The sequence below is a fragment of the Dermacentor andersoni genome, chromosome 3, assembly GCF_023375885.2.
Source record: "Dermacentor andersoni chromosome 3, qqDerAnde1_hic_scaffold, whole genome shotgun sequence".
NCBI classification, from domain to species: Eukaryota; Metazoa; Arthropoda; class Arachnida; order Ixodida; family Ixodidae; genus Dermacentor; species Dermacentor andersoni.
In genome coordinates this window covers 137,866,889-137,880,897 of record NC_092816.1, presented here as the reverse complement: position 1 = coordinate 137,880,897, position 14,009 = coordinate 137,866,889, and the positions used below count along the sequence as shown (strand labels likewise).

Here is a 14,009-nt window from a genome sequence, read left to right as displayed (position 1 = left end):
ACGAAGCACTAAGCGCCGACAGAATGTCACAAAGACGTATGTTATTAGAAGGAAGTACCTTCTCGACGTTGGTAACGAATACTTGTTGGAACTGCACCGATCTATCGAGATACTTTTTTTTAAGTGCTGCCCATCCAGTTACGCTGGGATCTTGTCAGAAATTCCTGGATGTATGCTCCTGCTACAGTTGGCCATTCACTATTGGCCGGTTATACAAGAGCACAGCACTGCCCAGAAGTGTCGTTAGCTGCTACATAAAGTTAAAGGCAAATAAAATGCACGTACGCTTTTTTTCTGTTCTAAATAGAACTGCGTCCACTTTTATAGCGAAGCTGTTAAGGGCTACTTTCCCCACTATTGTGTCCGCATGTAGAAAAAAATCCCGAAGATAATGCAATGCCGGGACAAACCGCGATGTACGTGCAGTTCGCCATTAAGGGGCCCATATAGACAGCCTCGCTGGTCATCCCTTCTTTACGAGTGGAAGGGCACTGCATTTTTTTTTCTACGCAGCAATTAGTCCACTGTGCGCCTAAAGAAAGATCTTGTTGCGACGCGTCACGATGTACGTAATGTAACACAAATAAAACTGCGTCATTGGCGCCGCATATATTTACGAAAAATAAAAATGCGAAGAGGCCACAGCATGTCATATTTGCTACCACGCTGATCTGGCGCGCCAGGTTCACAGTCTCTCCCACGCACATACATACACGTATACGCACACGTACACTTCTCGTTGGAAAACACAGTTCGTGAGGTATGCAATTCTACGCCTTTGTCGTTTGCCTACAGATCCTCTACAAGCAGCTATTTAGCTTCACGTGAATAAATCTCGCGATCGGAAAAGAAAAGGCTAAAACACAGCATGGCGACCTTGAGTCCACAGGGAAGCTCCAACATCGTAGTGTTGCTTTAAACTCGGAGTTGTTCGCAGATACACGCATCGAAGGCCCTTTCCCCACAAAGCTTATACGCGAGGCGCAGCGAAGATGAAAGCACATCAGTGATCTTCATACACAATGTAACGAAATTAAAAATTGTTCAATGAACTTCGCGTAGACAACCGGACGAAAGAAAAAAAAAACTCAGTAAGCAAATGCCCCTTGTCCCTCTACCCCCTTCCTAGTCACCCTTTTATGTTGTGTGACTACGCCCATTCAAATCTGTATGCGTCCTAGGACATCGCAAAGCCCGCCTGCACAAGCGGCAGTGTTTTCAGCGCGGGGAAGACCACTTGGGCGAGCTGAGCGCCTGCTTGACAGGAAGCACTGCTAGCGCGGAGCTCATAGGTCTGCCCCTCCTCCTCTTCTTTCGCTTCGGCACCAGCGTAGTCTGCATGACGTCCAGGAGGTCCCTGCGCTTGCCGTCCATGTTGGTGACGGCCACGTCGGTAGCGCCTCTGACAGTCGTCTCGGGTAAGCTGAGGAGCACCAGCAGGCCTCCGAACACCGATACCGCCAGGACTGCGAAGCCGGCGTCCTCCCGGTCGACCTCCTGCAGAAGAGAGAGCAGCGAGGCGAACACGGCGCCGACGCGGCCGCACGTGTAGGCGCCACACATGACCGCGCTGCGCACCGACGAGGGGAACAGCTCGGCCATGTACAGGTAGTTGGTGGGAATCAGGGCGCTCGCCAGGCACTTGGCCGCGATGGCGAGCGCGTAGGCGACCTCGTGGGGCTCGGCGTACGTGGCGATGCCGTAAAGTCCGGAAACTCCGCCGAGGAGCGTGAAGAGCACGAGCATCAACTGCAGGCGTCCCAGGGCGTTGAGGGCCAGGTACATGGCCAGGTAGGTGGGTGCCAGGGCGGCCACGGAGATGACGCGCACCACCAGATTGCTGCTCCCGCCGAGCCTGTGGCTCCAGGTGAGCGAGTAGTAGGCCAGCATGGCGGTGAACGTGGTGACGAAGACCGCGGCGGCCCGGCCCCGCAGCGAGCCGGGGACCAGCAGCGCATTGGGCGCCACCGGCGAGTACGGCACGCTCGCCTTGTTCATCTCGAACTTGATCTGGTCGAAGGCCTGCTTGGCACGGATGCGGGACACGCCGTTCACCTTGGCGGCGGCGTAGATGACTTCCTCGGCCTCTTTCAGCCTGGACATTGAGAGCAGCCACATGGGCGACTCGTGCACGGCGAACGTGGCCGAGAGGAGCAGCAGGGTGGGCGCCACGACGAGTAACTGGAGCGGGAACCAGCCGATGCGGACGGCGGTGACGAAGACGAACAGCATCTCGACGAACAGGGCACCCAGTGAGCTGCCGAGACCCATGTAGAAGGTACGGTACTGGAGCGGCACCACCTCGAACATCAGGATCACCGTGATGATGTGAACGGTGCTGGCGCAGGCCGAGTTGACGAATATGAGCGCCAGGTAGAGGGGAAAAGCCTCGGCGAAGCAGCTGGCGATGGCTGTCGTCATGAGCACGAACGAGGCGACGATGATGACTGGCTTGCGACCCTCGGTGTCGGCCAGGTAGCCCATGAACGGGACCACTATGAGTGCACCGCTCATGAAGACACCGTTGCCCAGAGACAGGAGCCAGCTGCGATGGCAAACGAGGTTCCAGTAGCTGCGGGCACTCCTGTGCGCCTCGACTTCGTCGTAGTCCCAGGAGTCACACGGGACCGTCTCCGTGTCGTTGGGGGTGGCGCCGGGTCGCACGTACACTCGGCACTGGCTGAAGCGGCCCACTTCGTCGGTAGGGATGCCGACGTTCTTCCAGCGGGCGACCGACATCGCAGCGAGCTCGGGCGGCGGCCTGCACCAGTGGTCAACCGGGTCCGTGATGAGCGCTAGGACGTTGCTGTGGCAGAGTAGCACCATTTGCGCCACGATGGTGAAACCGAGGATGATCCTCTGGAAGTCACCGTGCCCGATAACGTTGGCGCCCTGCTGCACCTCCTCGCGGTCCGCGTCGGTGGCGACGAAGAGCGAGCCGCTGCCCAGCGTGCGGGCCGTCGAGGTGCAATCCAAAGCGTTGTTCCAGTTGCCTCCGCTTTTCATGGACGACACCGCCGGGGATACTGAGGGCTTCTGTGCCATCTGCTAGTTCCAGCGGGAGTTGTGTATACGTAGGCGGCTGGAGAATCCTGCTGGACGGAACTTGACAAATGGGCTCCGAACGATGTCAGCGCACGCGACGCGCGGTGTTCTACTTCTTGTCCTTCTTCTTCTAAGAGCGCACGCACAGCGATATATTTATTTGGAAAGAAAACAAAGAAATGGGCAAGCCCAACGCAGATGTTGTGAAGCGAAGCTTTCGTAAGAGCTTTATTCTATGCTGTACGACCAAAGGTGACGTCTACAATTTTGTTTAAGTACAATACACTCAACGTGTGGTGTCTGTGGTGGCAACTTTATTCGGATACAATATTCATGTTTTGGCGCTACACCGTTCACACGTTATGCCGAAATGCGAAGGAGTCTGTCGCACGCACATTGTTGGCCGCGGACGAAGGGGACATATGATGCTTGATATTGTGTAGGATCTTTCTTTCTGCCGCCGGTTCATTGCAGAAAGGAAAAGACTACTGGAAGCTTAAATTCGCAAACTTTAATTAAAGGAAACTGGTTTGGTCATGCTTTCAATCGGACATTCAGATTTGGCTTTTAGCCGCAAGGACGTGTTTGAGGCTTTTTGGGTTGTCATTCAAGCTACAAAAAGGTTATCAAATCTAATCAAATCAATTTTATTCATTACAGGCAAAGAAACGGTTACATTTTTGTTTTACAGACGAGGGTCCCAAAGTCGAAGACTGTAACCGGAACCATCGGTGGGTAATTATAAGAAAAGAAAATGACATAGGTGGCAGGACAGAAATAAAATTTATAGAATGTACACTAAGAGAAACGACGAGCTCTAGTGCAACAGCAAAAAAAGTTATTATGATTACAATGTACAGTAATACTAACAAAAAATAAAAATAATATCGGCCTACAACAGAACCTTTAAATTATGTAAAGAAGGAACAGAACAAAATAGAGAAAAATATAATCGGCAGGCCGAAATGAACATGAAGTAAAAATATAAGTGGGCTAAAAATATACATATACAAAATTTCAACAGACATAAAAAGCATGAGAATACATAAAAAGAAGCATTTATGAACAAAACGACTAAAGGCATCAGCAAGCATGTGAACAGCAAACCATAGGAGAAATAGTGATAATAAATAAAACATTTGGAACCATAATTGCGTCACTGCGTAAAAGGGAACTCTTTGAGGGATTTTTCGAAGGCATAGAATGATGTGAGTGATCTTATGTTTGATGGTAAGCGATTCCATAAAGATATGCCAATGAAAGATGATGTCAGTTTACCATAGTTCGTACGGACACGAGGCAGTAAAAAATTTCTGTTAATGGCAAACCTAGTTCTATTGTAGTTATGTAAATCATTTAGGTCAACGAATTCGTAAAGCAAATGGTTGTTAAGTAACTTGAAAAATACGATTGTTAACTTATATTGAAACAAGTTCACGGTCGTTAAAATGAGGTTTTGACGGAGCAAAATGGATGCATTTGACTGGCGAGGACTGTTAGTAATGATACGAATTGCTTGATTTTGTAAATGCTGAACTGATGACAGGTGGCAATTGTACGTGTTGCCCCAGGCAGCGATTCCATAGTTAATATGACTATGAATAAAAGCGAGGTAAAGTGATAAAAGAGCCTTGTGAGAAAAGAAGGCGCGTGATTTTATTAGAGCGTGAATGCCAAATGCCGTTTTTTTCTTAATATTGTTAACGTGGGAGTCAACTTTGAGGTTAGCGTCCAGGAGAACACCGAGGAATAGAACCAAGTCACCGGCTGGAATTTGATGAGCACCAAGTGTTAACGCTAGTGGAGAAGTTAGGACCCTGTGACCCCTATTGAATATGATATATTTAGTTTTCTCGGGATTAATAATAAGGTAATTACTGAGACACCATTCTATAACGTCAGTTAGCGCAGCATTTAACTTTGATGTTAATGAGATTAACGACATGTCTGATAATGATAAGGTGGTGTCATCGGCGTATAAAACGCAGTGAGATGAATGTAAAAGGTCGGGTAAGTCATTAATGTAAATAATAAATAGTAATGGACCGAGAATGGACCCCTGGGATACACCTAAGTTAATTATTTTAGTTTGAGAAAGGGCACCTGCTACAGAAACCACGTACTGCCTATCCAACAAATAGCTTTTTAATAGAGTTAAGCCGGGACCAGTAATACCGTATGCTTCAAGTTTAGTGAACAAAATGCTGTGGTTAATCGTGTCAAAAGCTTTGGTGAAATCCTAAAAGGCAGAGCCAACGAATTTACCACAATCTATAAATTTCTTAATAAAATCGGTTAAAGAGAGCAATGCTAAGCAAGTAGAACTTCCGGAACGGAAGCCGAACTGACAGGGATTATTTATAATAAATTTTTTCAAGGTAGTTATTTAAACGCTTAACTAATGAATGTTCAATAATCTTACTTAAAGACGAAAGAATAGATAGTGGTCTGTAGTTAGAAATTAGGTCTTTGGCACCCTTCTTAAATGCGGGAATAAGCTTAGCCTTCTTTAGACATAGAGGAAAAGTGCCGGATTCGAGAATAGGATCAGTTATGATACATATTGGTTCAGAAATAATATTAGCAACTAACATTAAATGGTGTGTGCAAACGTTATCTAAACCTGGGCTTGTGTTTTTCAGGCTACATATTGTTAAATACATCTCTGGAACAGTAACAGGGGAAAGAAAAAATGAGACAAGGTTGGCTGAGTGACTGGGTTGTTATTTATTTGTGACAGAGCAAAATAGTCGCTAAAGGCATTGGCAACGTGAGTGGGCTCGTGGTATGTTGTACCATTCAGGTTAATTTTAGAACAGTGTTCAGACGTAGAAGATTTATTCATGAATTATTTATTTATATCATTTATTCATGTGATCATGCTGATCACAGTAGTTCTCAATTCCCTTCAGTCTGAATCATTCAGTGAACCTTATTATTGTAATAATTCGAGTTACATTCTTTGTCTACTTCAGCCATTTTGAGCGTGGCATAATCTCTTAAGCCTACCCAGTAGCCTAAGCTACCATTTGAGCCACTAGGTATGCACCCGTGGTCGTGAGTGAGTGAGTGACAGAACTTTATGGTGATGATGCATCGTGGTCGTACCATCGCCGTCAATACAGTTTCGTGATCAGACTCTCGAAATGCCGTCGTCGTCATGCCTTCTGCTCCAATCCAGCGGCCCCAGTTGTCTATAATAGCTTGAATCACAACAGGTGTGCCCGCGGTCGTGAAGCCGTCGGGGTCATTCCGTCGTCATCACTCCAGCTTCGTCATTCAAATTTCGTTACGGCGTCGTCGCCATTCTGTCGTCGTCAACCGTTCTTCTTCATTCTATCAGCATTATGCTGTGTCATTCTGTCGTCATTATGCCGCCCTTGTCGTGCCATCATCATTGCGTCGTCGTCACACAATGACTGTCATGCATCTGTTGTCATACCGTCATCGTCATGCCTTCGGGGTCGTGCCATCGATGCTTCTCCAGCTTTGTCTTGCGACTCTCATCATACCGTGATCGTCGCGCCATTGCTGTCATACACTCGTCGCCATCCCGTTGTCCGTCTTCATTGCGTCGTCGTCATACGTTCGTTGTCATACCATTGTCGTGATGCAGTTGCGTTTGTTCGATATTCGACACTCTTTGACATCCGACTGTCGTTACGGGGTCGCCGTCACACAGCCGTCGTCATACCGACTTCGTCGATCTATCAACGTGATTCCTTGTTCGTCATACTATCGTAATTATGCTGTCGTCAATCAGTCGTGATTATGCAACCGTTGTCACACCATAATTGTCATGCCGTTACGGTCATGCCATAGTTCTCAAACCAGCTTCGTCATCCGGTTGTCGTCATGCCGTCGCTGTCCCGCCATCGTCGTCATACACTCATCGTCTTTGCCTGTCCTCGTGTCGTCATCGTCACGTTGCCATCCTTACAACCACGTCATCCCATGGTCATCATTTCGTCGTTGTCACACCGCATTTGTCCTTCCATCAACGGCATTCCTTCGTCATGATTCAACCCTCGTCACTGTGTCGGCCTCATACAGCCGTTGCCATGCCGCCATGCTCATGGGCGGCTTTGGCAAACGAGTGCCATATTAAAGCGGGACAATAGCGAAGTACGTAGCATATAGCGGAAGCAACGGAAGTCTCACAATGATCATTACAGATCTTAAATAGACATTACTTCAGAAATGGCGTTGTCGCTACATTGCTGGAATGCTGATCCCATTACCATTGACACTCATTGTGAAACTCATTTTGTTTAACTTGTAATTATTTATTCATCTTGTTCGAGTTTCTTCACACAATATTTTCGAACTTTGTATGTATGCACACACACACACACACACACACACACACACACACACACACATATATATATATATATATATATATATATATATATATATATATATATATATATATATATATATATATATATATATATATATATATATATATATATATATCAGGCGTTCCAGCTTCTTTGATTGGACCATCGTCCACTCTGCATACCTGCCATATGTTGAAAGATCATCATCATCATCATCACCACGCTTACTCAGGAAAGAATGCTCGTGAGATGTATACATGACAAGTGCAACACATATTTAGCGTGAGTGAAAGAACTTTATTGGAGGTCGGGCGAGGACGCGAACTCATCGCGCACCCGGTTTACATACACCTAAGTAGGGGGGGCTCGAATAGTGTTACCTCCAAATAGAATTCAATACGAATATTTGAGTAAAGCGACCTTCGAATATCGAATACAACATCGAAAATATTCTCATTTATAAACGAATAAATATATGATGTTTGTTGGTACTTTGTTAAAGAAATGGGGTTTACTTACACTACTTGGAACATACAAGCCATGCCGTCCACAGCTAGACATCCCGACGACCGAGGAGTCTGTCAATGAGTGACAACTGCTTTTCAACGCGGTAACGTTAAGGAGCCCGTGTCGCGGAAAATCGGGCGCCCGGCGTCGCACGTGGTATTGGCAAAAATATTTTCGAACCACATATACCCAGGCCTTCCATATGATGCAAGGAATTGACTGAACTAATTGAATAATTGAATTGAAGCACAGTGCGTTAGCGAACACCAAGTTTCATTTCCGATAGCTGATCACACAGTCTGTGTAGCGGGGCAGAAGCTGTAACGCTTTCGTATTACATTACATTACATTACATTACATATTATGTAACACGTGCGCTTTCGCCGAGGCAACGCGCGGCGCCGAAAGCGAGCTAACGCGTTCCTCCAGCGCAAACTGCTCCGCGAAAACAGTCCATACGAATCCCAGAGTCTGTTTATTTTCGTGTCGCATACCGACACTAGCGCCGCCTATATATTACATCCGCCAATTAAAATGTCATTTTGTAGCTCTTCCTGCATATTTCCCATGCGTTAACGTATAGTACATCCGGATAGAGGAATGGCCTTGTCGACAAAATCCTTACCCCTCCGTGGTGGCGCAGTGGTTTTGGGGTTGCGCTGCGCTGCGCTAAAGGCGCGGTATCGAATCCCGGCCGCAGCGGCCGCATTTCAATGGGGCTGGAATGCAAGAACGCCCGCGTACCGCGCATTAGACGCACGTTAGAGAAGCTCAGGGGGTCAATATCAGTCCCGAGTACGGCTTACCTCAAAATCATATCATGGCGTTGGCACGTTTACGTAGACCACAGACTGTGATTTAAACCAACGGGTCTCACAGCAGACGTGCGCTTGCGTCACCATTGAAATGGCGAAATCTCCGAAAACGCCGTTGGACACTAAGGAGAAAAATTATTTCTTCTGTATCAGCAAATTACCCTTCTGCAATATCAAAAACACCACTCTTAACCCGGTAAGACGCGTGGTAAGCCAGAAACAGCGCAATAGCAAAGGACGGGTGGCTACGCCTCCCTGAAGTTCGCGCACCAGCTGGCTTTGACGTCATGAAACGGCGAAGCGGTTTGCCTCTAATAGCGCCTTATAGGGCCCACCTAATTCTTTTCGCGGCAAAAACAGACTACGTTGTGTTCTAAAGGAGCCAAAGATTGAACTTGGCGAGTTTCGGGAACTTTTGCTGACTAACGCGGCCTAAATACGAAAAAAAGAAAAAAGAATACTTTGAACTTCTTGACGCCGCAGTGACTTACCAGCGTTGGGGTTTTGGCGCGAAATTCAAAAACAGAACCTTTGCCCTTCATTTTTTTCTCTTGCCATAACCACGCTATGGTTTCGAAATTAACGACAAGATGAGTTTTCAAAGAACGCTTTATCCGTCTAAACTGATGTTGCGTTTTTGCTTTAGTGGTGCTTCGAGGAGTCGCGGTATCGCTCTTCTTCGCATCGCCACACAGACGTGACCACGAAACGCGCAGCCCAAACAAGGAACGATTAGAAACGACAACCATTGCAGGAGCACTCCGAGTTGTCCACAATCGCATGCTCCACGCCGAGTGCCTTCGGCGCGATATGGCGCTCCCGCACATGCCGCAAGAACGCGGGATAGACGATAAGGGGGGCGGGGGGACGATCACACTAGACACTTGTTTACTCCGAGATTAGAAAAGAAAACGCCCCCTCGCGACCGCACCAAGGCTCCGCAGTGCACGACGTCTGGGTCTCGAAGCAAACACATATACTACACACGCTCTCGAAACGCCCACACCGTTGTGTTTGGCTCTTGGCGCGTCGTGAATAACGGCAACAACGCGCGAAGCTTCGAAGGAAAAAAAAAAACACACACACAAGAAAAGAGCGATAAGGGTTCGTAGATTCATGCATACGCACTCGCCTTTTACAAATATGCTGAAGTGGGTACTTGAAGTGCGCAGAGTGCCTAGCTTTTGATGTCACAGCAGACGATTCGCTGAGTATATGCGCTCGCGTACGAGGGAACCTGTGCTTTGCGTACACAGAAAGTCTGACCGATAAATTTCGAGTGTTTCTTGTATCTCCCTAACAATGGCTATTTAACCGAGGAAAAAAATGTCGATCGGAGTTTAGAAGTTGATTGTGGGATGCGAATGCCTATGGTTCGTTGCCTCTCGTGAAATAGGTGCACGCGAAAGACACATGGGACGCTAAACTTGCCGAGGTGGCGCATTTTTTTCAACCCCTGGATGGAGTGACTTTCGGTGGTTCGATACTTGATCATATAACGGATACCTTCGGAAAATGCGAGACAAGAAAAAAACTGGCCGCTTGATGTCATCTCTAAAATCTCCGGATTCAGATGCAACCTTTAATTATAAAGGGCTATTTATTGATTTCGGATTGGGAAGTTTCCTGCATGGGTGAGCTGAACGGGCTGCACTATGAGTCGCCAGCTGACTAAGTCCGGATTATAGCTCGGCGCCATCAGGTTCCCCCGAACAAATTAAGCCTCGGGTAAATTTGGACACACCAGTGGAACATGTTCCCGGTTCCTGTTACGGTGCCATTTTCCCTTTTGTCCTTTTTTTGTTTTGTTTTTGTAGTGAAAATAAATATTAGAATAAATTTGTCTCTGTATATAGTACCTCTAACTACAATTTTCCTTTTCACTTAGACGTAGGAAAGGCTATGCACAAGGAAATAATAAATGGCGTCTACTGCTCCTTTTCGTTTAGCATCAAGAATGGTGATACTTTTAATAACTTGCATGCTTCCGGTGTTTTTGCCTGTGATGGCACTGGCTGTTTGCTTGTGATTTGTGTTATAGGATGCGCAAGTGCTTGCCTTTTATAATTAAGGCCAGAACCTTAAATGGCTCATGCCCTCGATGGCCTTGAAAAAAAAGAGCGCGTCGTCCGGTCCAATGGTACGAAAACGATCATCATCAGCAATGGCTCAAAAAATGCAGTGGTTCAACCCTCTCGTAATGCAGAGGTTACAAATACGCATCAAAGTGAAGCGTACAGTGCATACATTGATTACAATCACGCGTATAACGTACAGAAACGCGGCGTCTTGTCGAGTGGTACAAAAAAAAACACACGTGGCCATCTCAGTGGCTCATACACCCCTAAGAAAGCATAAAATACAAGCATAAATACAAGCATAAAATACAAGCATAAATACAAGCCCATTAGGCAGGGTCGCCCTCCCAAACACCAATCTGATCACCGACCCTGTGACACCATCACCCTACGCCTTCAAGATGGCAGTCCTATCCCACACGTCCCTAGTATCCGGGTCCTCGGTCTCACCATCTCTACCAACGGCTCCGACACCTTGGCTCTCAGCAAGATCTGTGCCCAATCTCAAAACACCCTACAACTTCTTAAACGTATCTCTAACCGACGAGGGGGACTCAAAGAAGAAAGCCTTCTCCGCCTCGTCCAATCCTTTGTCATATGTCACATTACCTACGTTGCTGCGTACCTCAACTGGTACCGGGCTGAGCAAAACAAGCTCGACACCCTCATACGAGGGGCCTTAAAGCAAGCACTTGGCCTCCCGCATTGCACCAGCACTGAACTATTCAACCAACTGGGAGTTCACAACAACCTTTCCGAACTCATTGAAGCCCAACAACGCTCTCAGCTTGAACGGCTCACCCTTACTGAAACGGGATGCTTTATTCTATCCACGCTTGGCTTCACCTACCATCAGCAACAGGGCCCCAAACAACCGATCCCGACCGACATCCGTAGCTGGATCTACATAGACCCTATCCCTAGAAACATGCACCCTGAATATAACAGGGCCTGGCGCCACGCTCGGGCCGGAGCTATCATAAAAGTCCTTGCCCATGTACCTGGCGTCACATTTGTTGATACAGCCCAATACTCCCATGGCACACGATTTATGGCCGTCGCCACACGCGATGGAGTCCTACACCACGCTTCCAGCGTCACTACCCCCACTGCCGAGACGGCTGAAGGAGTGGCCATCGCCCTGGCCACTTTAAATCCCACCTGTCACACCATCGTGTGTGTCTCTCGCTCAGCCGTCACTAACTTCAGCAAAGGCCGTATTTCTCCCCAAGCTCTTCGCATCCTCTGCCAGGCACCACACTCTAAAGACAGCACAATCTCCCTAACGTGGATCCCGGCCCATGCAGGCCCTGTCCACCCACACCCCCCAATCTCAACGAGGTCATCCACTCCATTGCGCGAGGCCTAGTCAACCGCGCCGGAGTTACTGGAGATGAGTTAGACACCAGGGACAATCTGACAACTTATAACGATCTCGTTAAGGCCTATTATCTCAGTCGCTGAACCTTCCCCCCGCCTGACCCCAAGTTCAGCCGGGCGCAGGCTACCACCCTGCGTCTGCCACAAACAAACACGTACCCTTCACCCACCCGCCTCCACCTTATATTTCCAGACGTCTACACTACCCCCAACTGCCGGTGCTGTGGCATTCACCCGGCTACGCTTCCGCATATGCTGTGGGAGTGCCCAGCACAGTACACACAGACTAACACCACGACTCTCTCGTCGAGGTTGCATGAGGCTCTGCGGAGCTCCGCCCTCGACGACCAAGCATGCGCGACCCAGCACGCCCGCGAGGCGACGGCGAGGCAAGCCCTCGACGTCCCTTCATGGTAGGCTTAGGCCCAGCCATCATAAAGTGCTGGTTGTACAATAAAGTTTATTCCTCCTCCATCCCTCTCATAATGCAGAGGCTACAAGCGCTGAAAAAAGTGAAGCGAACAGTGCATACATTCATTGAAATCACCAATGCAACACGCAGAACAGCGTACGTTTCTGTTCCCTGCTGAGAGGATGCAGAGTTCAAGAGAAACGTCGTTGTCGCGAGTCTGATCGACCCCGCTATACGAGCGCGCGAAGCCGCAGATAAGCGTCGAAAACGAGCCGAAGAAGCCGAACTGCGAAAGCAGCAACGCGGCGATAAGAGACGCCGCAGTAGCGGCTGTGCAGCAGGCTTTAGCCTTCACGTGTTACAGGAGTGTAACATAATGCCGAACTTTTTTGTTATTTGATAATTTCAGCCCGTTTTCTCCTTCTGTCTTTCCTGAGTATATGAACCGGAAGAAATGGTGTTAACCAAGGGGCCAGATTTTTATTAATGATGTCATCAGAAGCCAACAAACAAAGACACCAGGAAACCATAGGGGAAATTACTAGTACTTACTGATTGAATTAAAGAAATGATAAATTAATGGCAATGAAAGTGGATGAAAAAACTTGCAGCAGGTGGGGAACGATCCCACGTCTTCCATTAACGCGTCCGATGCTCTAACCGAGTGAGCTACCGAGGCGCCGTTTCGCCATCCACTTTCTTGGGTATTCATGTGTTACTATGAGAACTAACCTTGGGAGTATTAGCCAGTGCCACCACTCACAAACCTTGGCGGCGGATGTGGAACATCCTTTTTGCCGCAGGCGTCATGAGCACGTGATATTTCTGGGTGAAGGCAACTGGCCAATAAACCCGCACATGCTACCTGAAGGCATCGTTACCGGATTCGAGACCCTCGTTCTGTCTGTAAGGAAGAGAAGAAAGGGGGTTAACCGAGGGGCCCGATTTTTATTAAGCATATCAGTTCTAGTAGCAACGCGTAAATACCCAAGAAAGTGGATGGGGAAACCGCCGCGGTATCTCAAATGGTTAGAGCATCGCACGCGTAATGCGAAGACGTGGGATCGTTTCCCACCTGCTGCAAGTTGTTTTTTCATCCACTTTTATTGCCATTTATTTATAATTTCTTTAATTCAGTTGGTAAGTACTAGTAATTCCCCTATGTTTTCCTTGGTGTCTTTGTTTGTTGGCTTCTCATGATCTGAGTAGTGTGTGGCGCTTTGAGATAGCCGACCCTGACAGGGCTTCTTCCCATCACTCCCCCCCCACCCTTTCTTTCTTCCCAGAGTTTATTAGATAATGTCAGACCACAGGAAACAAGGATAAATGGACATTACAGCACACATATCGGTGAAAAATGTTCAATTGCTTGTTAAAGTGGCGAAACGTTATTTTTTGCGGCATGATAATTAGGAAACCAATTTGATGA

The 14,009-nt window shown here is 47.7% G+C and overlaps 1 protein-coding gene across 1 annotated transcript; it reads right to left on the bottom strand.

Moving 5' to 3' along the window:
- Window positions 1-594: 594 nt before the first annotated feature.
- LOC126525166 (solute carrier family 22 member 13-like) lies at window positions 595-3,045 on the bottom strand. Its single transcript, XM_050173219.3, has one exon. It carries the CDS (start codon window positions 3,043-3,045, stop codon window positions 1,219-1,221), a length of 1,827 nt encoding a protein of 608 aa, XP_050029176.2. The 3' UTR covers window positions 595-1,218.
- Between the last annotated feature and the right edge of the window lie 10,964 nt (window positions 3,046-14,009).